The sequence below is a fragment of the Embiotoca jacksoni genome, unplaced genomic scaffold (assembly GCF_022577435.1).
Source record: "Embiotoca jacksoni isolate LCO1_2020_lvr unplaced genomic scaffold, fEmbJac1.0.p SCAF_15, whole genome shotgun sequence".
Classification (NCBI taxonomy): domain Eukaryota; kingdom Metazoa; phylum Chordata; class Actinopteri; family Embiotocidae; genus Embiotoca; species Embiotoca jacksoni.
Window position 1 is genome coordinate 7,605,898 of NW_027185285.1, and position 25,218 is coordinate 7,631,115.

The 25,218-nt window shown below is 40.4% G+C and overlaps 3 protein-coding genes across 3 annotated transcripts; all 3 read right to left on the reverse strand.

Annotated features, from left to right (window-relative positions):
* On the reverse strand, positions 1–8,199 carry LOC138198092 (somatostatin receptor type 5-like). Its single transcript, XM_069149273.1, has 4 exons — positions 7,928–8,199; positions 5,426–6,143; positions 4,966–5,310; positions 1–4,691 (listed from the first exon to the last, which is right to left on the reverse strand). The coding sequence occupies exons 2-4, from the start codon at positions 6,119–6,121 to the stop codon at positions 4,617–4,619; spliced, it is 1,116 nt and encodes a 371-aa protein (XP_069005374.1). The 5' UTR covers positions 6,122–6,143; positions 7,928–8,199; the 3' UTR covers positions 1–4,616.
* A 9,085-nt stretch (positions 8,200–17,284) lies between these two features.
* Positions 17,285–18,139, reverse strand: LOC138197742 (myeloid-associated differentiation marker-like). The gene has a single exon (XM_069148619.1). The coding sequence runs from the start codon at positions 18,137–18,139 to the stop codon at positions 17,285–17,287; it is 855 nt and encodes a 284-aa protein (XP_069004720.1).
* A 1,871-nt stretch (positions 18,140–20,010) lies between these two features.
* Positions 20,011–21,244, reverse strand: LOC138197668 (myeloid-associated differentiation marker homolog). The gene is made up of 2 exons (XM_069148527.1): positions 20,978–21,244; positions 20,011–20,589 (listed from the first exon to the last, which is right to left on the reverse strand). Exons 1-2 carry the CDS (start codon positions 21,242–21,244, stop codon positions 20,011–20,013), a joined length of 846 nt encoding a protein of 281 aa, XP_069004628.1.
* Positions 21,245–25,218: the final 3,974 nt, after the last annotated feature.

Sequence of the window (25,218 nt, forward strand, 5' to 3'; positions counted from 1 at the left end):
TTCTCTGTTTAATAGTAATACATCTTATTTTTCATTTGACATTGAGGTCGATGGAACAAAAGCTGCGTGACTGCAAACATGTAGGTAATCAGAAACTGCAGAAGGCGCAGAGTTTGTTTCCACCCACACAACCTGCCACGACAACAGGTTGTCAGTAAACAGGCTTGAAATACAGGCTCAGCAAGACAGCACAGTGGATTCTATAAGAGTACAGAATATAGAAATGAAGGCAAAACTGAGGAGAAGTGGTGAAAGAGAGGAAATAGCAGTCAAAGAGGAAAATGTTGAAAGGGAGACGATGATGGATGTTACTGCCGACAGGTGCGCTACAAACAGGTATACTTAGACTGTTTCGCTTTTGTGTATTATCATATGTTGATAAGCTTGTTACCATATTAACCTTATATACAAAAAGATTATACAAGTAATTTTTGTTCAGTGTTCATGTCTTCCCAGCCAAACCTTCATACAAACATGAAATCAAATAATGACAAAATACCAAACTCAGCAGCTCTCAAATTTGATCCTTTATTTTGGTCTTAGAATCTACTATTTGGTTGAGTTATTACTGTTCTCATCAACCTCAGTTGCTGTCAACCCAAGTATTTGATTCAATTCCATCAGTGGTTGCTGTAAAGAAGCAGCAGGTCACCCAGTGTGTCATGTAGATTACATATGTAAGTACATCTTTGCCTGGCCAATAGTGAGCAGGGACATGAACAACAATCAACTGAATCTTTTTGAGATGCCAAGTTATGACAGGTTTACTGGGAATACCAAAGACCCAGATATTTACAGTGGTGTGAAAAAGTGTTTGCCCCCTTCCTGATTTCCAATTTTTTTGCATGTCTGTCACACTTAAATGTTTCAGATCATCAAACAAATTTAAATATTAGTCAAAGATAACACAAGTAAACACAAAATGCAGTTTTTAAATGAAGGTTTTTATTATTAAGGGAGAAACAAAATCCAAACACTCATGGCCCTGTGTGAAAAAGTGTTTTCCCCCTCCTGTTAAAACAACTTAACTGTGGTTTATCACACCTGAGTTCAATTTCTCTAGCCACACCCAGGCCTGATTACTGCCACACCTGTTCTCAATCAAGAAATCACTTAAATAGGACCTGCCTGACAAAGTGAAGTAGACCAAAAGATCCTCAAAAACCAGACATCATGCCGAGATCCAAAGAAATTCAGGAACCAATGAGAAAGAAAGTAATTGAGATCTATCACTCTGGAAAAGGTTATAAAGCCATTTCTAAAGCTTTGGGACTCCAGCGAACCACAGAGAGAGCCATTATCCACAAATGGAGAAAACATGGAACAGTGGTGAACCTTCCCAGGAGTGGCCGGCCGACCAAAATTACCCCAAGAGCGCAGCGACAACTCATCCGAGAGGTCACGAAAGACCCCACAACAACATCCAAAGAACTGCAGGCCTCACTTGCCTCAGTTAAGGTCAGTGTTCATGACTCCACCATAAGAAAGAGACCGGGCAAAAATGACCTGCATGGCAGAGTTCCAAGACCAAAACCACCGCTGAGCAAAAAGAACATTAAGGCTCGTCTCATTTTTGCCAGAAAACATCTTGATGATCCCCAAGACTTTTGGGGAAATACTCTGTGGACTGATGAGACAAAAGTTGAACTTTTTGGAAGGTGTGTGTCCCATTACATCTGGCGTAAAAGTAACACCGCATTTCAGAAAAAGAACATCATACCAACAGTAAAATATGGTGGTGGTAGTGTGATGGTCTGGGGCTGTTTTGCTGCTTCAGGACCTGGAAGACTTGCTGTGATAAATGGAACCATGAATTCTACTGTCTACCAAAAAAATCCTGAAGGAGAATGTCCGGCCATCTGTTCGTCACCTCAAGCTGAAGCCAACTTGGGTTCTGCAGCAGGACAATGATCCACAACACACCAGCAAGTCCACCTCTGAATGGCTGAAGAAAAACAAAATGAAGACTTTGGAGTGGCCTAGTCAAAGTCCTGACCTGAATCCTATTGAGATGCTGTGGCATGACCTTAAAAAGGCGGTTGGTGCTGGAAAACCCTCCAATGTGGCTGAATTACAACAACTCTGCAAAGATGAGTGGGCCAAAATTCCTCCACAGCTGTAAAAGACTCATTGCAAGTTATCACAAACGCTTGATTGCAGTTGTTGCTGCTAAGGGTGGCCCAACCAGTTATTAGGTTTAGGGGGCAAACACTTTTTCACACAGGGCCATGTGGGTTTGGATTTATTTTCTCCCTTAATAATAAAAACTTTCATTTAAAAACTGCATTTTGTGTTTACTTGTGTTATCTTTGAATAATATTTAAATTTGTTTGATGATCTGAAACATTTAAGTGTTACAAACATGCAAAAAAAATAAGAAATCAGGAAGGGGGCAAACACTTTTTCACACCACTGTACCTTAGAGGTTGGTGGAGACCAAAAATAGAGCTAAGAGAGAGTAAATATGGGACTTGCATTTGCCAGGCAGGCTGGAAACACGACTGCTAATGTTCTTACATAACTGCTAAATGTCTAAATAATCATTTGTTGGCCAACTGTTTCCATGTATGTCAGTGTTGTATTCACAACTAAATCCATTACTGCTGGTTTAAGAGGTTGACAGATTGATTTATTTTCTCTTCTTTGAATTTGAACTGTGTTTGTTGTTCCAAACATTTGTACATTATAATGTTCATTTTAACATTGGGATCAAAATTAAGCAACACTTAAGCAATTCTTATTTTAGAGTTCATATGGCATTATATTAGGACAATGAAAAAAAAAAAATCCAAATTAAAATAGTTTGCCCTCTACACTGTTTTTGGATATGGTTGCATTTGTTAAAACAACAGTGAAAGGGGTGCTTGATCATTCATTTGGGGGGAAAAAACAAAACCCCACCACCATAAACAAAACTTAAAATGTCAGTTCACAGGGAAACCTTACACTGGCTCAACATTTTTTTTTTACATAAAATTTACTGATTTGTTATGTTATATTTTGGTGGCAGGCTTTTTTCCAAGAGCCATCCAAATTTTTTCCATTGGCCTGCTCTGAGTTGAAAAAATACAATAGTTGTTGTTCACTTACAAAAAAACTGATATAACTAAACGTGTTCATGTTGAGAGACATTAGAATTCAAGCGCAAAGCTGCCATTGTTCTGTTTCGACTGGAACCCTACATTGTACTATATGGGATTAATGTAGGGTGAACATGCATAACAAACTTTATAGTTTATTAATTTTCATTGTAACATAACTATGGTAGCATTTATGTTATATGTGCAAGGGATTAAATTAACAATGACCTCTTATTTCAAAATTCACAGTCTTTCTAACACAAATACATCTCTTGTCATCTGTAAATTAGCTACGTTTTCACAGGTCCATTTTACTGGGGAGATTTTTAAGCCAGCTCAAACTCACCACAAACATTGTATACATGGTTTTTGGGTGAAGCTACAATTATGAAGATGCTGCACTGTAGTCTAGCACCTTCCAACCAATGTTGGTATAAAATATTAAAGGTCGTAGTGATAATGCTCCTTTACTTCAGCATGTAATCTACTTCAACTCCAGAATCATAAAGGAAAAAAAAGATGAATCCACTGTGAAGAACAATATGTGGCTGTGCCACTTCACTGCGTTTTTCACAGCTTTGTAACATTTTCCCAGAAAAAGCCTGTCAAAACTAACAAGCCAATAAAATCTATTCAAACTAGCCTTGCAGTAACCAGCAGACAGTTATCACTCTGGTTATTGCAGTAAAAATGAAGTACTGTAAATTCTTAGAAAGAACAATGTCTGCGATAAAGTAAGAAAAATGGTGGCTGGGGTCAAAACCAGCAATAATATAAGATTAATACCAAAAAAACACTATTGAGCAGAGTCAAATTACCTGTGCTATAGTGGTTCACATAGTAAATTCAGTATCATGTGTATTCCCACAGCATGTAATTTATCTCTCTGTTGTTCTCTTCTTGCAGGAATCTTTGGAAAACAAGTTTGTTTTTTCTAAATGAGCATTAGAGGACAAAATCAATACCACTCTCATGATTGTCAATTAAAGCCACAGTGAGTTTAACCCCAAATGACTGATTCCAGTCAGTCATTAAAACCAAATGCGTCTGATTCAGTCATCTAATGCTAAACTAGCTTTTAGGTTCAACTCAGCGTTTTCTGTTCAGATGTCTTTTAGTGCTGTGAACAGCACATTTTTACTAAATTAATATTAATAGCAAGCATCAGTAGCCATTTAAAACAAAAGCAGATCAGAAAACAAAGTGCCGAACTGAAAAATGATCAAATATGAAAAGAAAAATTGACCTAAAGCCGAAGGTGAATAAAGCTTCTTCTTTTTTTTTTTTTTTTAAGTCGTATGCCGTGAGCTAATGCTTTGGACAATGCAGTACAAAGACATACAAAGCCAAACTGGAGAGCTCTGTGATGAAGGCTGTATGTAGCTAGCTTTACTACTCTGGTCCTCTCCAGAAATGTCTCAGTCAGAGACAATAAAGACAGGAAATTACGGGTCAATAAAAAGCCCAGGAGTAAATGGTCAAAGTTCAGTGTGGTAGCACGCTCGAACATGGTGCATCAGCTTGAAAACTCAGCGATCACTGGCCATTCGTCATATTTTTTGAAGGGAAAGGCTCGCCGTCAGGATTCCTAATAATCTCCATCTGGACAGACTGTGAAAACAACACCAGACACAAAAGAGATTAAAGATACAGATTTGAGAAAGCATCGACATAAAATTTGACATAAGCTTTCATTTTCAATAAAGGAAACCCTAAAAAAAAACATTCGAAGGGTTATGACAAGCTTGTCATTACGCCACGCTGCCAAATGCACATGCATAAGCATACCTGCTGTTAAATGTGGTGATGAAGAAGTAGAAAGTATGTCTTTCTTTATTTGTGCAATTTGCGTGATTTCAGAGTGATAAAATAGTGTTGTTTTTACCTTGGCAGTGGGCTGTCTTCCTCCCATCGGGTCTGAAGTGCTAACACCGTGTAGTTTGTGGAAGCAGATCACCTTCCGGAAGCTCTGCTTGAAGTTGTCAGAGAGGAAGCCGTAGAGGATTGGGTTGGCACAGGAGTTGACGTATGTGAGGATGACGAGGGAAAAGTAGATTGTGGCAGTGGTTTTGTTCTCGGGGATGATGTGAATCAGGTTGACAATGTTGGTGGTGAAGAAGGGCAGCCAACAAAGCACAAACACCAACACGATGACCACTACCATGCGTGTCACCTTACGCTCCGACTTGCGCCGCTTCGTCAGGCCTGCACGCACACCTGCTGACCTCACCTGAAAGAGATTTATAAGCCTTTGAGAGATAGGCAAAGCAGAATTTCATAAGAATATACAAAAAAAAAAAAAAAAAAAAAGTTAGCAAGAAAAGTCAGACTGATTTTATCTGTACCTTGATGACAATGAGCAGGTAGCAGAGGCAGATGATAACCAGAGGACCAAAGAAGCCCAGGATAGATGTGTAGAGGATGAAGGCAATGGACCACAAATCCTGGGGCTCAGGCCAGCTTATGTTGCAGGTGTTGAACTTCTCCTGTACACCTGAGAAGATGGTGACTGGCAGCACAATCAGAAAGGACACAACCCACACCATGCTACTGAAAATCCTGGCCACCTGTGGCTTCCGCCATTTGGAACTGCGAATAGGAAAAACTACAGCGAGGAAGCGATCCATGCTCATCAGTGTGAGGCTAAAGGTGGAGGCGAACTGGCTCATGCTGTCAGCAGTCATGCACACTTTGCAGAACAAGTCCCCATATGGCCAGTAGGAGAGCACGCTATTGGTCCCCAGGAAGGGAATTCCCAGGATGTAGAGTTCATCCGCCACGGCTAGATTGAGTAAGTACATGTTAGTCACTGTCTTCATCTTGGCGTGGCGGACCATCACGTAGATGGCCAGTGTGTTACCCAGAAAACCCACAATGAAGACGATGGTGTAGATGACCGCAGTGACCTCACTGAAGGGCATCGGTGTGGGTATGTCTGAGTTATTGTTGGTGGTGGAATAAAACTCGGAGGACGACATGCTGACATTCTCAAATGTCAAGTAGTAGTCATTCATGTTGAAGGAGGCAGTGCTGATGTTCATTGGGATAACAGTAAAAAAAAAACTAATGAGAGAAAAGACAGAAATATACAATTATTATGCATGATATGTAACTGCAACCAATGATAAAAAACAAAAAAACAAGTCGTAGTTTATTAAGGTGTCCTAATATTCTCTGAATTTCTGCTTCAAAGAATCCATGTTATACATTTTGCACCGTATGCACTCAACAGCAGAGGGTGCTCTCTGAGCCAGGTGCCCACATTTACCAGGAGAGGAGAAAAACTTTCCACTGAATTGTCCGGGCATGTGGCCAACATGCCATTTCTCTTAATGGAGAGTTGCACTTTAGAAGAGGGTGGCATTAGTTAAGCAGGTTTCGTGTATTGTCACTGCCATTGGATTCAATGTCCTTAATCGAGGGGCAGAGAGAACTAAAGAAGCCAAGTGGCAAGAAGCCCTGCAAGATGTGGACTGCGAGAGGAAAGATGTGAACACATTTTACAAAAGTTAATGGTTTTGTAAATTACGTCTGCATACAACTGAATTTACTGTAATTCAGCACTGGGCTGTGATGATACAGTGTAGCACTATAATACGCAATAGCAAAATGTAATGGTATTCACACGCAGCTAAAAAATTCGGTCACATTATGATTTAATTCTTGTCACTTAGGTTTTCGAGATAGAGCAGACTCATGTTGAGCAGCTTCTGTTGAGAGGTGGGCCCCCCATGCAGCATAAAGCTCCATCAATCATCCCACAATTGTATTAAAATTCAACAGGAGGGGAAGAGCACCAAGATCCAAAGAATGAGTTTACTGATTGAAGAATGTGGACGACTGCTGTGACTTCGCTATTATGCATTCATGCAATTATACAGCTACGTTGTGATGACAGCAAATTTGAGTTAAAGCAGCAAAAATATTTCAACTGGAGTCAGTGTGCTTGAAATAGCCTTCCTCTGAGTAAACTCCTGTTCGGATATGTTCATTTATGCACTCAATCTTTTTTCCTTTCAGGATGCTTTCCCCTCATTTGCTTTGTGTTTGTTGACCAGCTTAAGGGTTGGAAAATTACGTTAAATTAAGGAAATTGTTAGATTTAAGACATTTCTCTTTTTCTCTTTTTGTCTTAGTGAAGAAATTTTCATTTAAACAATAATATTTCTCATCTCATTCCATCCATTCATTTAAGAGTTTATTTTCACTTGAATCTAAAATTAAGCGTATTAAGGTCTTTTAGTCAAACTTTGGTGGAATATCTTAAGTGAATGAAAATGTAAACACAGAGCAAAAATGACCTTGACCCTCAGTCTAACAAAGAATGCATGCTGTTACTGTGATAGTCTTTCTAAGTCCTCACCTGGTGCCTTGAGGGTGACCTAAAATAACATTAATATTCGTATAACCATCAGTTGTCTGACGTTGCAACCCGGGGCTGTGAAAACGTGTTGCACAAATAAATAGTTTGATGTGAGGATTCACTGAACCGTGCTCCAAAACACGGGTGTGACGCGCAGCCCGCAGCGTGTTGTTGAGAAAACAAATACTTGAAGCCCCTGACCCCCTTCAGGCTGCATCGGGCTTGACATTTTTTGTAGACCAAACTATAATAGCCACAGCCCACGGTCATGAGAGTCATATCCAGTGTTCACATGCCTGGCCAATTAAATATGAATTTAGTAAATAAAACAAAACACATTTCACATCATCTCTTCGGATATAATGAATAGATTATAAGAATATTTTATATATTTTTCAAACTCAGCAGGAGTTAAGATTACATTTAATGCACACAATGTTTTCTTGTAAATGCCGTGTCGTTCGTAGAGCTGGATTCCACCTACCTGTGCGCTCCCGTGCGCCTTTCCACTATCCGGCGATGTGAAGCGTAATATTCATGCGCTTTTGGAAACTTCCCCTTTCGCTGCTCTTTTCTCCTGTCGCCTGGAAGACAGACCACCTCACACTCGACTTTGCATTTTGAGGGATTATCTTGATGTCAGCACACTCAAATCTCCATAGTCAAATATCAAAAATGCATATTTTCTTTTGATTTTCCCCGATTTTCTCACAATTGTTTGAAACAAATCCAGTGCACGGCAGACATACTTTCCTGAGCTGATGAGAAGTCACTCACAGGGTCATGTAGTGCCTCCATGCACTGAGTATTTATGTGAAGTTGTCATCCAGCCTGTGCATGGGAAAGTCCCACCCACAGCTGTATTTACCTCACAGCCTGTGACCAGTTGTAGATGCCAAAGCTGACAGTAGTGGTCGTGGTTTTCTTTTCTTTTTTTCAGTCCAACAGACTTTTATAGCCTACTTTCCAGTCAATAGACACTTCTTCCTGCAGAGAAAGGAGATGGAGCAATTCCCAGATCCATCCCTAATGATATGAATTACCTGGATGTTGGCGATGGGCACCCAAGACAGGGAGAGAAATGAGGGTGAAATGGAAGAACAGAGGAGGGAGGATGAGATTGAGCGTTAAGGGAGAGATTTGATGGTAATTGTCTGGGAAAGCTGCCCACTTTGAAGCCATTAGTTTCATGTTGTTGTCATCCAGGTCAGTGCAGCATAAACAACCTGCTGCCACACACACAGACCAACTCACAAAAGACATGCGCCACTCATGTCTGTGTCATTAGTGTCATGTCCGCATCAGTCTGAAGCAATTAAAAACAAAAGATAAAACTCACATTATTTCTCCTTTCTCTCTCTTATTTTGCTCAGATGAGTCTCTTTGGCTTCGAGCAGTCGGTTCCTGCCTTCTAAATAAAGCTTCCTCTCTGTGGACCCTGAAATCATATCAGAGTTGTGTCTCTCACTGACTGTGTCTGGCTGAAGACAGGAAGCCAGCAGTGATCGATTGGAGGACTGAAGGTAAATGGAGTGTGACTTACAGTGGTGTGAAAAAGTGTTTGCACCCTTCCTGATTTCCAATTTTTTTGCATGTCTGTCACACTTAAAATGTTTCAGATCATCAAACAAATTTAAATATTAGTCAAAGATAACACAAGTAAACACAAAATGCAGTTTTTAAATGAAGGTTTTTATTATTAAGGGAGAAACAAAATCCAAACCCACATGGCCCTGTGTGAAAAAGTGTTTCCCCCCTCCTGTTAAAACATAACTTAACTGTGGTTTATCACACCTGAGTTCAATTTCTCTAGCCACACCCAGGCCTGATTACTGCCACACCTATTCTCAATCAAGAAATCACTTAAATAGGACCTGCCTGACAAAGTGAAGTAGACCAAAAGATCCTCAAAAGCCAGACATCGTGCCGAGATCCAAAGAAATTCAGGAACAAATGAGAAAGAAAGTAATTGAGATCTATCACTCTGGAAAAGGTTATAAAGCCATTTCTAAAGCTTTGGGACTCCAGCAAACCACAGTGAGAGCCATTATCCACAAATGGAGAAAACATGGATGACTCATCCGAGAGGTCACAAAAGACCCCACAACAACATCCAAAGAACTGCAGGCCTCACTTGCCTCAGTTAAGGTCAGTGTTCATGACTCCACCATAAGAAAGAGACCGGGCAAAAATGGCCTGCATTGCAGAGTTCCAAGACCAAAACCACCGCTGAGCAAAAAGAACATTAAGGCTCGTCTCATTTTTGTCAGAAAACATCTTGATGATCCCCAAGACTTTTGGGAAAATACTCCGTGGACTGACGAGACAAAAGTTGAACTTTTTGGAAGGTGTGTGTCCCGTTACATCTGGCGTAAAAGTAACACCGCATTTCAGAAAAAGAACATCATACCAACAGTAAAATATGGTGGTGGTAGTGTGGTGGTCTGGGGCTGTTTTGCTGCTTAAGGACCTGGAAGACTTGCTGTGATAAATGGAACCATAAATTCTACTGTCGACCAAAAAAATCCTGAAGGAGAATGTCCGGCCATCTGTTCGTCACCTCAAGCTAAAGCCAACTTGGGTTCTGCAGCAGGACAATGATCCAAAACAGACCAGCAAGTCCACCTCTGAATGGCTGAAGAAAAACAAAATGAAGACTTTGGAGTGGCCTAGTCAAAGTCCTGACCTGAATCCTATTGAGATGCTGTGGCATGACCTTAAAAAGGCGGTTGGTGCTGGAAAACCCTCCAATGTGGCTGAATTACAACAACTCTGCAAAGATGAGTCGGCCAAAATTCCTCCACAGCTGTAAAAGACTCATTGCAAGTTATCACAAAAGCTTGATTGCAGTTGTTGCTGCTAAGGGTGGCCCAACCAGTTATTAGGTTTAGGGGGCAAACACTTTTTCACACAGGGCCATGTGGGTTTGGATTTTGTTTCTCCTTTAATAATAAAAACCTTCATTTAAAAACTGCATTTTCTGTTTACTTGTGTTATCTTTGACTAATATTTAAATTTGTTTGATGATCTGAAACATTTAAGTGTGACAGACATGCAAAAAAATAAGAAATCAGGAAGGGGGCAAACACTTTTTCACACCACTGTATGTGTCTGTTACCCAGAGGAGGCCTCGACCCAACTGAATCAATACTGACACACAGCACCATCGGTGAGTTGGCTTTTAAAGCTTTTAAATAGTTGTTCATCTCGTTGTCTGTTTTGTATCATGGTACATTCATATAATTTACTTTAATGCATTTTTAATTAAGTTTTGGCGGGCTATCTATTGTAATAGGAGCCGTATCTGTCTTTGGAACCAGTCAGCGAGGGTACTCATTCACTTGCCGTTGTTTATTTTCTGCTTCTTTTGGGAATTAAAATTGTGACGAGAAATGACTGAGTGTGATCATCAGGAAAATCATGTAGATTCACTTTTGTTGCACTTGTGCTTGAGTCGGTTTTCACACAGACTCCAGATGGAACTCTTGACTGCAGTGGATTTAATAGGCAGGGAGGCAACATCTAGCACAAGCAGCAGTAGACTGTAGCATGCTCAGACATCATGCCCGAGGCTAAAAATGACAACATAATTGAACTTTTCTGACTATTAACAGCCGGTGTCGGAAACATTCTGTTTTTGGAATTGTCCTTCTGTCCATCTGTCTGAATTTCTTCAAATTTGACCCAAAGATTCATTTTAGAGGTTAAAGGTCAAAGTGACCTCACAAAACTTGTTTGTTGCCATAACTTAAGAATTCATACAGTAATTATGACAAAATTTCACACAAATGTCTAAAATAATGAAGTGAGAACATTTTATAATCCAAAAGGTCAAAGGTCACCTTCACTCTGACAAACAAAATAATCTCCTAAAACATTTTTCTGGCTATTATTCAACACCATAACTCAGGAACAGAAAGGGAGATGATGACTATATTTTACATTGGTCAGATACTGATCGGTGACAATAGTCTTGGGTGTCCACCTTGACACTGTGCTGATTGTATAGATCGTCTGTGCTGTCAGGTTGAAGACGTGAGTGAAGCATCTATGTTTTAAAATTCGTAGCTTCTTTGCAACAACCATTTTTGAAATATCGTCTACTGTCATGGCTGCAGCTTTACTTTCTATCAGAGTCAACTTTTTTTTAATTTTTTTTTTAACTTTTACAAAATCCACATACATGCAAAACAATTCAAATAAAAATAAACAAAGTTTTAATCAAACTTCAATTGGTTGGAGCAAAAAAGATGATGGCTTATATTATGCAACTCAGTTCAGTTCATATAGTGTATTGAGCAGATAGAGCAATAATATCAAATACATTTTCATCTTGGCAAACGTGTGCCTTCATTTGGAGACGTTTTAAAGAAATTCTGAACTGATCGTCACTCAAATATCAGTCATTCTGTTGTAGGCTATAAAAATCTCTGCTAAATTCTGCAGTTTAAATGCATTTGAATGCAAATTCATATTTCCTCTTTCATTGTACCAATGAAATGTTGTACTTAATGTTTCTTCCAAAAAGTTCCTTTGTACTATGTGGGGGGGGGGGGGCAGATCAGAGGAGTTAATTAGGAAATACTGAAAGGCTTTAATTTATTATTGAAATAAACGAATTTGACAGTCATAATTATAACTTGTCAGGACACAAATTTAATAGTTACTGGGTGGAAGAGACGAGGGTTTTCTAAAAAAGGCAACATTTGGCTTCTGCAGGAGATGCAGTGTCAGCCTGTGTTTACGCCTGCAGAATATGAAGCTCTCCACAAAGTGGAAGGAGTTCAGCATTAACGCTCCAGATGACAGGTGTGTTTATTTGAGAGAAACATGTTAAATGATAACTGAAAAAAAGTTACTTTAAAATCCTCTGCAGTCAGCTTCATTTAGGGATGATAGAGAAAATCTAAAAATGAGAGTTGTGAGTGTCACAAATGCAAGCCAAGCTTTAACTTATTGAGAAGATGGCATTTCAGTGAAAGGAAAAGTTGCCTCCTAAACACGAGATAAATTTGAGCTTTAAGAGGATTTATTTGGAAGAATTTGTTCCAAAATGAGAAGATATGGATCAATGTGCGAAGTTATGTCTTATTGGCAACAATAAGAGCCAAAAAGCTATGTGATAAAAAGTACTAATCTTTAGTGTTACTTGTGTTTCTGAACCTCCAGAGCTACACAATTACTGACAAAAAAAAAAAGATATTTTCTTGGAGAAGAATCAACATGCAGCTATGGTTTAGTGTCTGAAATATAGTGATCTGCTGCAAGAACAGCTGTAAACATACTAAACAGCACCATCCTGTGAATACACCTTAAGGCACTGTTAACATGCCCGAGTGGCCATGGAGGAAAATGAGCAGATCAGGAGTCCCGGAGGGGTTTTAGATAAAGCTTAATTTATTGTTACATTCTAACACCACACCAAAAGTTTGGCATCACCTGACATCACCTGCCAGCCCAGACCTAGCATCTACAGGTAAGTATATATCGCCACAATTAAAATGTATAATAAATATTAACATTATTTCCCCAACCCAAAGATATCCATAATAATTTACACCTATTTACAGTCCTATAAATAAAGGAGATTATCAATACCTAATTTATCTAAATAAACAGAGCAACACATACAGTATCTTGGCTTCCCCCCAACCCGCTTCCTGCGATTGGTACTTCCCGAAACTATAAATGGGTGTTCCCCGGGGAACTATTTTGCCCGAACACCCTGGGAAGAGGAAACAGGCAGAGATGAGTTGTTGCCATATTTAAATTAACATTTATCTTTAGCTTGGCAATACATATACTCTGTTGTTCTACCACATAACTAATTAGACATTATCCCAATCAGGTCTGTTCAATCAGTCACTCACTGCACTTGTCTATTTGTTTGTTCCCAGGGAGAACAAAAGGAACAACCCTGTGTCCGAGCCGTGCACATGACTCCCAGCATCCACAGTCCGCTAATAAATACAGTATATCCAATAAAATTGTGTGTGTTCTCCTTGGCACCTTCATCACACCACATCTCAAATACTGTCCGCAGCATAGGTAACGGCGGTGCGTCGTTACAGGCACCTGAAGGAGAAAGAGGACTTCAGCTCAGTACACCCCCTCCCACCCCCAACACTGTGGGAGTACTGCCAACTAATTTGCAATAATTCATGATGTCCTCCGCCAGTCTTCAGAGGGTTGAGCCTCTCTGGTTGCTTCACAGTTGAATCAAAGTCCACGAATCAGAGAAGATAATGACAACAAAAAAGGAAAGAGTCCGAGTGACTCATATGCTGTTAGACTTACAACTGTTATCGACTGCGCTCACCTCTGTGGATCACAGCATGTGGCCACAGATCAATTAAGGATGACGCAGTGAGGAAAAGACCTGATCGGTCTTTTCACGAATATGAAAATGAATGCTCACTTGCACCTGCAGGGCTGTTACGATATCTCAGATACAAGCTGGGTGGATGAGCAGAGTGTGAGCACAGGATGAGCAGCCGGCTAACTTCCGGTTTAGCCTAAAGCTAACTTGAATGAGTTTTAAATAATTCAATGATGCGTGTCCTTATAGACTTTCCAAATGTTATCGGATCAAGTAGATCAAATTCTGATGGTGAAAGAAGTAATTTTGTGGGAGTTGTGATGACTTTTATTTCATTTATGCACATTTTATTCACCATTTAATTCACCGTTTAACAGCTACATCAGTAGCTATGGTGTAGATTTAGATTTAGATTTAGACTTAGACTTTATTAATCTCACAGTGGGGAAATTTAGTTGTTACAGCAGCAAATAAACCCAAGAAGGAGCACACAAAAGACAAAATTTACAATATACATACACATAAAGTAAGACATAAAAATAATTATTTTAGAAAAAAATAAGAGCAGTGAATAAATAAATACACACACAAACTATATATACAAAAAAACCCCAAATAAATATAAAAATAAAATAAATAGCCTACGGCAGAGACGATGACACTATGATGGAGTTGTATACAGATATTTTCATTCATTTATTTGTCAAGAGCTATAACTTCGCATGTGGGCACCAATAAGTGGAGGCTTGTATATAAACAGAAAATAAGTGGCAATGTAGTAAAACAGGTAAACAAATACATTTTCATAGGACAAGCTGATAGAGCTGACAAATACTGCAGGAATAAAAGTGGTTTATTATTATTATTATTATGGTGTGTTTTTTTTAAATTAATTGTCTGTATCAACGCTATATAAGCAAACTTAAAGTAAAGTGTTATCTACAGAAGGCCTGGCAGGACTCATTTACATTCATTCCTATTATTAATTCAGAGTAAAGGACCTTCACAGTTTCATTTCTGTACTGATACGAGTTAATGATTGTGGTTGCTAACCAGCACTCTGCTGGTGTAGTGTGTTGTCCGGAGGGGGACTGGAGAAATGTAATTTATTTGACTAACACACAGAACCTATTTCCATAGGAACCATTTTCTATTGTTAGTCTTGAACACTTTCTAAAGTGCTTGTATTAAGCTTTCAGAAAAATGGCCAGTGGTTGCAAAGGTTGTTTTGAATAGTGACAATTAATTAAAGTAAAAGTTTAAAAATATAAAAGATACTATCTATAGCAATGTGTAAAATAAAATTTCACTTTTCCAGCTGTTCTGCTGACAATCTGTATTAAGTTCAGTTACGTTTGTGTTGCTTTTTTCCGGTTGTTAAAGGTGTAATTCAAATCAAAGCAGCCTCTGCCGTTTGCAATTTCCTGTTACGTCTAACACACAGTACATAGTCTGTTTACCTAAATGTAACTGTCTTTCTGACAGACTGAGATGAGAAGAAGAGCAGAGTTTCCACGCTTCAGTTACTCTGTTCGACCCTGGATCACTCACGCAGATTGGTGTACCAGGCAGCACAATGGCTGCAGGATTACATGTGACATTTGAATAACGTCCTTTTAAGTTTCCAACCGGCTAAAAAAAGACAAGAAGTAATCGAGGTCATACTTTCTTACATAAGAAAAAAGAAAGATGACACCTTTCAACAAATCCAACTCCATATGTTACAGCTGCTTGTTGATTAAAGGATTTTCTTTTTCACTTTTCCCACACATCCTCTCCAAAGTCAGGAATTCGTCTCGACTTCATTTCATCAATCACCCTGTGCTTGTTTTTTCTCTCTTTCACTGGTGTCTGTCTCTCGTTTCTTCCAACCCCGTCTCATCTTTCTCTGCTTACTTGTCTCTGTTCACGTTTTCATTCACGCTAACTTTTGTCTGTTGCAGTGCTGTGAACAAGGAATTTAATTGATTACAAAAGGCAATAGATACTATTTTCCACTTGCATGAAAGGAATAGTTTAGTAGAACACTATTGTTCCCTCTTTGTCATGTTTTATGAAAAGACTCATGTCTGTATGATAAACATGAAGCTATACAGTCGTCAACTAGTTAGCTAACAAACATTGGAAATGGAGAAACAGCTATGGTGTGTCTCATTCATGTACTTCCGTTACTTACATGTTAGTACACTTACTTGTGTAGTACTTCAATTTTGACATGGTCGTGTTGTCTTAAATTGCCCACTGGCGGTCTGCACTTACTGGAAATGACTGTAACATTTGAATGCATCACCCCGAACATATATGTGAAGCACACAGAGAGGAAAAAAATAGAGGAGGAACAGTGCGACCGTCCATTATCATCTGAAACAGAGCTGAAAACCTGTAGAGTACAGTGGTATTGAGCCATGCTTGCTGCAGGACAAGCTGCGAAAGTGTCATTTGGTTACACTGCGTCATGAAGCAAGGTTGGAGTATTGCCTTTATTGCATTTATCACAATATACATTTTTCGTATCATATTAATAATCATACCGGTATTATCGTGATATGATATTGTGCAAACCTAGTGCATATCAGAAATAAACACATTTGTGCAACAGCTGCAGCTTCCTCGGCTGCCCAGTTTGCCCTTTCTGTTACGTAGCCATAGTGGCGTCCATTGATGGTAAAAAGTGCCTCTTGTTCCATACTCAATTTGAGGACCGTAATGAGTGCACTATCCGGGTACTTGTTGTGCACTGCATGTTTCCATACTTGACAGTGTGAACGCACTTATGCACTCAAAATAGCAATTCTAAGTACATAAGTATGTGATTTGAGAAACAGCCCTGGTCTAGTTCTGTATGAAGGTAACAAAATCTGCCTGCACCTCCAAAGCACATATCATATCTCCTTGTTTAATCCGTACAAAAGTTAAGTTTAAAAACAACATTTTGTACATCATGTACAGAGGCGGAATATTTCTTTCCGAGGTGCACTAACTAATAAATATCTACTGTACATCTCCAGCTGAGACAGTGGTTCTGACTTTATCATCCTACTCGAATTAGTGCCTTCCCCAAAATGTCAAACTATTCCTTTAATCAGCAAGTAAAACGATGAAAAGCATGAATGTGAAAACAAACTTATATTCACTTTCCACATATTTTGACAATGCCACTGTAAATAATTAAGTGGGAGCTCACAATTCAGGATCCAAAGTTCTTCCTGGCTATTTTGAATTTTTATGATACTACAGCTCTAATAATTAACTAACTGTCTCTTTCTGCTTGTACTTATTGTAATTACTCCTCTGTGACAGAGCTAGCATTAGCAGAATATATAATCAGCATTTCTATTCTGTCTAAAATAACAACACCCAGAATTTTTTTTAATTTTTAAAGTAAATGCTTAAAATAGATTTTATACACAAGCCTCGGCCGCAATATTTTAAAAAACACAATTCAAAAGCTTTCTGTTCACAATGATTCAATCCCAGAACACATTTTGTTCTCAGTTCACTCTTGTTTTGAGACTCAGCAACTCACTCGTGTCCAACACAGAAAACAAGCCGTATGGCGTAGATGGTGTCCAGGGTGTAAACGATAAAGTTAAAGATTGTCATGAAGGTAACCACCACCAGTTTATCCCAGGGACAGAGTCGACCACAGACAATCGGTCTCTTATTACCGCGTAAGCTGTATAGTGGCCAGATCACCATAGCTGTCATATACATCACCGCCGCCAAAATGTTATAGGCGATGGCAAGCTTTTCAAAGGAGACTGGGAAAAAAGAGGTCAGCTGTCCGAGGGTGAGCAGGATGATGAGGATGGCAAAGATGAAGCACAAGGAGTACACAGCCACGCACCACTGCAGTCCTGGGGAGCCGGAGTACTGGCCGCTCTCCAGGGACATGAAGATGAGACAAGCGAGGAAGATCTCCAGCATCTTCATTATGCCAGGCAAAGTGGAGAGGAAGCCGCTGTTCTCCCCACTGGGATGGAGGCGTGTGAAGACCACTTCACCTGTGTACACCGCGAAACAAAGCCAGGATACCACGGAGGCGCTGATCTCCCGGTGGCAGGTGATGCAGGTGAAAAAGGTGGGGTAGATGATGGAGGCCGACAGGCACATGAGGCTTGCCAGCATAGCAAATGCGGTAGTGAAGTCATCCCAGGCGAAACGTAATTTAGTGCTGACAGTGGTGAACTCCAGGATGAGAATGAGGAGGGTGAAGAAGAAGCAGAAGCACCAGGTGAACATGCACCACGCCCAGTAGGGAGATGGATTGTATTCCACTGTTGCCACCAGGCTAAAAGACACGCAAGTGAGGATGGTCGCCATTATCCGCATGATGCCAGCAGGCTGGGTGAGGGACCGCAAATCCACAGAGACCATGGTTGGACAGGATGAGTCTACTTGACGTAAAAAGAAATATGTTGTCAGTTCACTGGACTCGGTGTATCCCTCTGTACAGCAAGACCTCGATTCTTAAACCAGATCCTGTTGAAGAAATCCATGTAGACAAATGCCCGAACGGGCGTGTTCCTTGAAACTGAAACTGAGGAGTGGTGGTGTATGTTCAAACAGAGCACCCTGGGCTTATATGTGCTCTTTATGGCCCCTGTTTCACTCCACTGATTGGATCCCGGTCGGGCGTTATCAGGTTGAGCTTGTGGCGTACACTGGACTCTGGTCATCGGCACAAACCCAGCTCAGAAAGTAGCGTATGACACAGCGAGGGAGTGGAGGTCATATCCCAAGGAAAATTGCTCTAATCCTGTTTATTTGTTTACTTCAGGTGCTGTTTCTGGGTGGATAAAAGGGAGAGATAAAAGTAACCCTTTTTATGGAATAATTAGGACTAAATGATGTTGTTTAGCATCTATATCTAATAAATCTGTCTTTAAAGAAAACCTAAGAAACCATAGTAAAGTGTTTCAGTGTATTTACTGAAGCATTGTGATCATATTTCGTTTTTATCAATATTTACATTTCAAGCAGCCAAAAGAAAAAAATATCTTTATACTATTTTAAAAAAGAACATTTAAAAACAAACAAACGCTGCGATAGTACTATTCTGAAATCACTGCAAGATTTTTGCAAATATTTGTCTTTATAGTCGCTTCCTCTCCACCCAATGTGTCTTTTTTTGCTTCTTTCTTTTAATTTTTCTCTCTTGTGTTTCCACTCTGCGGAGTAGACTATGACTTTGTCAAATGCATGAGAGAGCAAAGGTTATGTAACACCTAAATGTGCTCATTATTATTAGTTATTACTGATATTCATAAGATAAGAAAACTGGTGTTAATCTTGAATGAGTACTTGCTTTAAATATAAAAGGCTAAACATACAAATATCTAAACCACATTACTCTTCTTTTCTTGAATCAATAAATGTATATTGTACGTTTTGTGACAGAAGTTTGTTTAAAACCTTAAATCTTTTTCAATAATAATGAAGTCAATGTTACTTAAAGCTAGAATTAAAACTTCTACTATAAATTCATCTGTTGATTTGTTTTTTATGTCCATGTATTTAGAACTGTCTGCCAAAAAGAAGGACAAAACAGGATTTCTCGAAAGTTGAAAGCAGTAATATAAATCTATCGTGGCCCCTCCCACTTCTTGACTAATCGTTTTAGCTCTGTGACTAATGGTTTTAAAACGTGCATATGCAGTGGCTAATCACTGTTTTTATAGAATAATGGGGATGGAGTTGTGAGCTCAAAGCTGCTGTTTGTTTTAGTGTGTGCACATTTTGACACACCTTTGTAAGCATTCTTTAAGAAGGACATAGTATTTAATGATTAAACATATTAACGCTATAAGATCCATTCCTTCAGACATGATTGTAACTTACTGAGGTGCAGAAACAACCAAATAATAATGATGTGAAGATGTAAGCATGCACACACCTCTCACACCTTTACAGTTTATTCTTATTTCACACAGTAAGATCAGAAAGAGTCAGCTCTAGATTAGTTTGCAACTGCGACTGAGTCAGTCATAGGTCGTATCAATGGTGTAGTAATAGGAACTTAATGTAAAAAGAGAAACAGAATAAATTGTGACTACAGCTCTGAACATGTTAGAAATTAGAAACAGTCACTGTTTCACGGTCTCAAAGAAAGCAAAATAAACAACAGAAAGAAGCTTCTCTCATTCAGATCAAATCTACAAGAATCATGAAAACAGCTTTGATGTAAAAAGTGTTCGAAAAATACTGAGTTCAATGCTGAGGCAGTTTTTGTAACCTATGTTCTGCTGTCAAAAAAAGATCAACCTAAAGGAATAAACCGTGTCCACAATGTAAGCAACGAGGTTGAAACAGGTCAAGAAGGTGATAACAACTAGCTTATTCCATGGACAGTAAACTGAGCTTCCACAGTAGCTTGGTTTGGGATTGTTCTTGAAGCTGTAAAGTGGCCAGATGACCACAGCTGTGATGTACATCAACACTGCCAGCACATTGCAGAATGTCAAGATTTTGTCAAATGATGAAGGGAAGAGCGACAGCAGGCGGCAGATGGTAGAAGTGATGACCAAGAGGGCAAAAATGAAGCAAATGGAGTAGACAGCGACGCACCACTGGAGCCCTGGGAAGTGGTTGTACTGGTTCTCGTCCAAACAGATGAAGATGATACAGGCCACAAAGGCCTCCAGAACCTTGAGGAGGCCTGGCACTGTGGAAAGAAATCCACTGACCTCCCCAGGTTTGGCCCGGGTCAGCCCGACCTCAACGGCGTATAGAATGAAGGACAGACAGGAAATGACAGAGGCGGCAATCTGTCTGCTGTTGCCGGAGCGAGTGAAATACACAGGATAGATGATGGAGGCTGTCAGCATCTGTATGACAGAAAGATCAAAAGCGAGCGTGAAAACATCCTTTCTTTAGGATGGAAGTTAATTTAACACATCACAGATTTTTGATACAGCTATAAAAGAAAAAAACTCCCACAAACCTAATAAAACCCTCTTACAATTTCAATAATATAGAAGTATAATCAGTGTCATGTGTTAATGAATACAGCTCACATGCTTTATTCGCTTAAAACATGTCCTACTTCATGTTTTTAATTTTGTACAATTAGTTTCTGTATCAAAAACTAGATTTGAATTTTCTCTGCGGCAGTAATGTTCAGTCACTAATGTACTTACAGCCTGCAGCAACACCCACAGAAATAGACAAATAACATCAGAGTATTTACAAAAAACAAAAAACAAAGGTACACACCATCAGGGTAGCCAACATGGCAAAGGCCGTAGTGAAGTCATCCCAGGAAATGGGCAGCTTCGTGCCGAGACTGAAGAATTCCAGGACGAGTATGAGGAGGGTGACGCAGAAGCAGAAGCACCAGGTGAACATGCACCACGTCCAAAAGGTGTCGGTGGTGTGGCCCACTGACGCCACCAGGCTGAAGGAGATACAGGTGAAGATCAACTCCAGTATCCGAACAATGCCCACCCGCGCCGTCAGTGTCCCGACGTCCAGCGTAACCATGCTGACTGTAGTACTGAGGTCAGTTGTGGTTCTGGATAGTTTTTCAGTCAGGTTTAAAGAGGATATCTCCCACTTCTTCACCAGCTTGTCTAGTCTATCCTTGCTGATTTGTAACGTACTTTTCTGAGTAGCTCTTTGGTTTACGTTGTAGCCGCTGGTCTCGTTAATGCTGTCTGAATGTGACAGAAAGTAAAGTGAATGTGGAACTTCTGCCGTTCACTTGGTGCCACCCTATCAGAACTGCACAAATGTATATGACAGCATCATGTGTCTGTGTGTGTGGGAGGCTAACTGTTTCCATTTACTTATCAGTTTTGCTTGGTCAATAAAGATATATGGATATTGTTTCAGTATTAGAGGAACTGCACCCTATGACACGTCCCCTATTGTTCATCTGTTATGTTTGCCAACTGAGCGGCTGACCCACCCATAAGCGATTTGAACCTGTACATGTGTTACAAGAGCCTCAGGAAGGGACTGAGCCTTAACACTACAGTCAAAGTGAATGTTTCTCGCAAATTTGAAGAAATTCCTTCAAGGCATTCATGAGAACGGGGTTGATGTACAACTGTACTGACGGACGGATGGAGCCTTAAAACATACTTGCTGGCGCTATGGCATGAAAAGCAGATAATGTGGATGAGGTTACGATACATAAATAATAAAGTGTCAATGCAAAATTGGGCCCAAACTATTTTTCTTATGCCATAAAGAAGACGTTTTAATACTGACAAAAACACCTCTATTTGAACCTCAGACTGGACTTTGATTAACATTACTGCTATTCAGCCCTCCTCTGTACCTCTATTGTTCCTCCTTTACAATAAATCACACCTTCTCTTTCACTCTCAGATAATCATTTATTTAACTATAACTCAAATGGAAACTGAAGTGAAAGGCCAAAGGCACAAATAATTAAATAAAGTAGACGGGGGCAGAGTGTTATGATGTGAGATGTAACAGGACCCAAACGCAGGTACACAGACTCGGGTATCAGTTCAAAATACAGTCTTTATTGAAACACAAGTGGTACCTATAGTCTATTTCCTCCCGAGTCGGGAGGGCAACTCAACCGACTCGCACCGGGGAGGCAAAGCTGGCAGGACAGCTGGTAGGACAGTGGACAGGACTGCTGGTAGGACCGCTGGTAGGACCGCTGGTAGGACTGCTAGTGGGACAGAGTTTATTTCTTCCCGAGTTGGGAGGGCAACTCAACCGACTCGCACCGAGGAGGCGAAGCTGACAGACCAGCTGACAGGAGTGTTGTCCAGCAGCGCTTACTGAGAGCACTGATCGGGTTGCAGAATGAGAGTAGGGACAGGAGCCGGAGCAGCTACAACCACAGGAACAGACGGACGGGGTGACGGACGGGGTGATTAGCAGGAACTCGCAGTATGGACCGACACCCGATGACTGCAGGGGCAGGGCAGATATAGTCTGGTGAGGTGATCAGTGGAATCAGCCACCTGCAGGTGGTGATTGGGGAGAGTGGTAGCAGCTGCTGAGACTGGTGAGGGGCGTGGTCATGGGAGGTGACAGGAGGCGGGAGAGGAGGACACAGAACACATGGGGACACAATAACACATAGACAGGGGAAAGACAGAAAACATGAGGAGAGGTGATTGGGGACAAAACAGAGGAGCAGACAGGAATCCTGACACAGAGTGCATCTGGGTGTGATGTCAAGGGGATGTGGTTTGTTGAGGACAGAGAAGGGAATGAGACAGTGAAGTTGTAAAAACATGAATTCTAATTATAATGGAAAAGCGGAGGGGAGAGAGCAATGCATTGAGTATGACAAAGTTTTCCGAGTAGATTAGTGTTTTGTTTTCTACTTTATTCATTTTTTATCCAATGTGTTATTTATTGTATTCTTATCCCATTCTGGGGAAGGTAAAGCAGTAACCAGAAAGTCAACCATGTGTTTAGCAAGATGGTAGTAAGAGCGGCTGCAGAGCCACCTGTGCAACTTAAGGAAAACTGACTTTGCACTTCAACCCCCGTGTAAGCATTCAGGTGATAATTGATCACAGTTTGTTGCTCAAATTTACCAATCAACTATTTTGATCGTTAATTTGTTTTAGCGTTTCTCTGCAGCCGTCAACTCAAAGGCCATCTCGCCTTGCACTTCTGTTGTTGTATGTATCGACACCAGTTTAATCATTTCACATGTATACAGCACTGTATTGTGCAACCGGTGGCACTGTATAGTGTAGCTTTAATTCTTCTTTGTTTATTAGTCGACTTAGTGAATATTGTGACAGTATGCAAGGAATATGGTACATGACTCATTCATTGCATTTAGTAAAAGGGTTCACTCTGCATCACATCCTGTTAGACTTTAACCGACATACAAGATACTATAAGAGAATCAATTAGAGCAACATGACCAGACGCTTAGAGAGTCACGTGCCCTTTTTCACCAAAATATTGATTTAAAATTGTTTTTGTTGTTTTCAGCCTGCAATCCATAACAGAGACAAAAAAGATAACTAACAATAGAAAAGGCAATTACTCATATTCAATAGTTGAAAATAGAACAATAATAAACACATTTCTGTCGCTCTGAAAAGGCCAAAGCTACAGTTTGAAACTTTGATTCAGGTTCCTATTTCCATGTGAGGAAGTAAAACACTTTGGAAATGCAGAGACTACTATACAGTGCATCCGGAAAGTATTCACAGCGCTTCACTTTTTCCACATTTTGTTATATTACAGCCTTATTCCAAAATGGATTAAATTCATTTTTTTCCCCTCAAAATTCTCCACACAATACCCCATAATGACAATGTGAAATACATTTTTTTGAAATTTTTTCAAATCTATTAAAAATCAAAAACGAAAAAAGTCACATGTACATAAGTATTCACAGCCTTTGCATTACACTCAAAATTGAGCTCAGGTGCATCCTGTTTCCACTGATCATCCTTGAGATGTTTCTACAACTTGATTGGAGTCCACCTGGTAAATTCAGTTGATTGGACATGATTTGGAAAGACACACACCGTCTATATAAGGTCCCACAGTTGACGGTGCATGTCAGAGCACAAACCAAGCCATGAAGTCCAAAGAATTGTCTGTAGACCTCCGAGACAGGATTGTATCGAGGCACAGATCTGGGAAAGGGTACAGAAAAATGTCTGCAGCATTGAAGGTCCCAATGAGCACAGTGGCCTCCATCATCCGTAAATGGAAGAAGTTTGGAACCACCAGGACTCTTCCTAGAGTTGGCCGCCCGGTCAAACTGAGCGATCGGGGGAGAAGGGCCTTAGTCAGGGAGGTGACCAGGAACCCGATGGTCACTCTGACAGAGCTCCAACGTTGCTCTGTGAAGATAGAAGAACCTTCCAGAAGGACAAGCATCTCTGCAGCACTCCACCAAGCAGGCCTGTATGGTAGCGTGGCCAGACGGAAGCCACTCCTCAGTAAAAGGCACATGACAGCCCACCTGGAGTTTACCAAAAGGCACCTGGAGGACTGTCAGACCATGAGAAACTAAATTCTCTGGTCTGATGAAACAAAGATTGAACTCTTTGGAGTGAATGCCAAGCGTCATGTTTGGAGGAAACCAGGCACCGCTCATCACCTGGCCAATACCATCTCTACAGTGAAGCATGGTGGTGGCAGCGTCATGCTGTGGGGATGTTTTTCAGCAGCAGGAACTGGGAGACTAGTCAGGATGGAGGGAAAGATGAATGCAGCAATGTACAGAGACATCCTTGATGAAAACCTTCTCCAGAGCGCTCCGGACCTCAGACTGGGGTGAAGGTTCATCTTCCAACAGGACAACGACCCGAAGCACACAGCCAAGATAACAAAGGAATGGCTTCGGGACAACTCTGTGAATTTCTTTGAGAGGCCCAGGCAGAGCCCAGACTTGAACCTGATTGAACATCTCTGGAGAGATCTGAAAATGGCTGTGCACCGACACTCCCCATCCAACCTGAGGGAGCTTGAGAGGTCCTGCAAAGAAG

Bases quoted from the DNA above. Each gene is read 5' to 3' on its own strand.
- LOC138197742 (XM_069148619.1), bottom strand. From the start codon at position 18,139: ATGGTCTCTGTGGATTTGCGGTCCCTCACCCAGCCTGCTGGCATCATG.
- LOC138197668 (XM_069148527.1), bottom strand. From the start codon at position 21,244: ATGGTTACGCTGGACGTCGGGACACTGACGGCGCGGGTGGGCATTGTT. The intron at 20,590-20,977 runs GTGTGTACCTTT...TCTGTCATACAG, and splicing joins CCATGTTGGCTACCCTGATG to ATGCTGACAGCCTCCATCAT.
- LOC138198092 (XM_069149273.1), bottom strand. From the start codon at position 6,121: ATGAACATCAGCACTGCCTCCTTCAACATGAATGACTACTACTTGACA. The intron at 5,311-5,425 runs GTACAGATAAAA...AATCTCTTTCAG, and splicing joins ACCTGCTCATTGTCATCAAG to GTGAGGTCAGCAGGTGTGCG. The intron at 4,692-4,965 runs GTAAAAACAACA...TTGTTTTCACAG, and splicing joins GAAGACAGCCCACTGCCAAG to TCTGTCCAGATGGAGATTAT.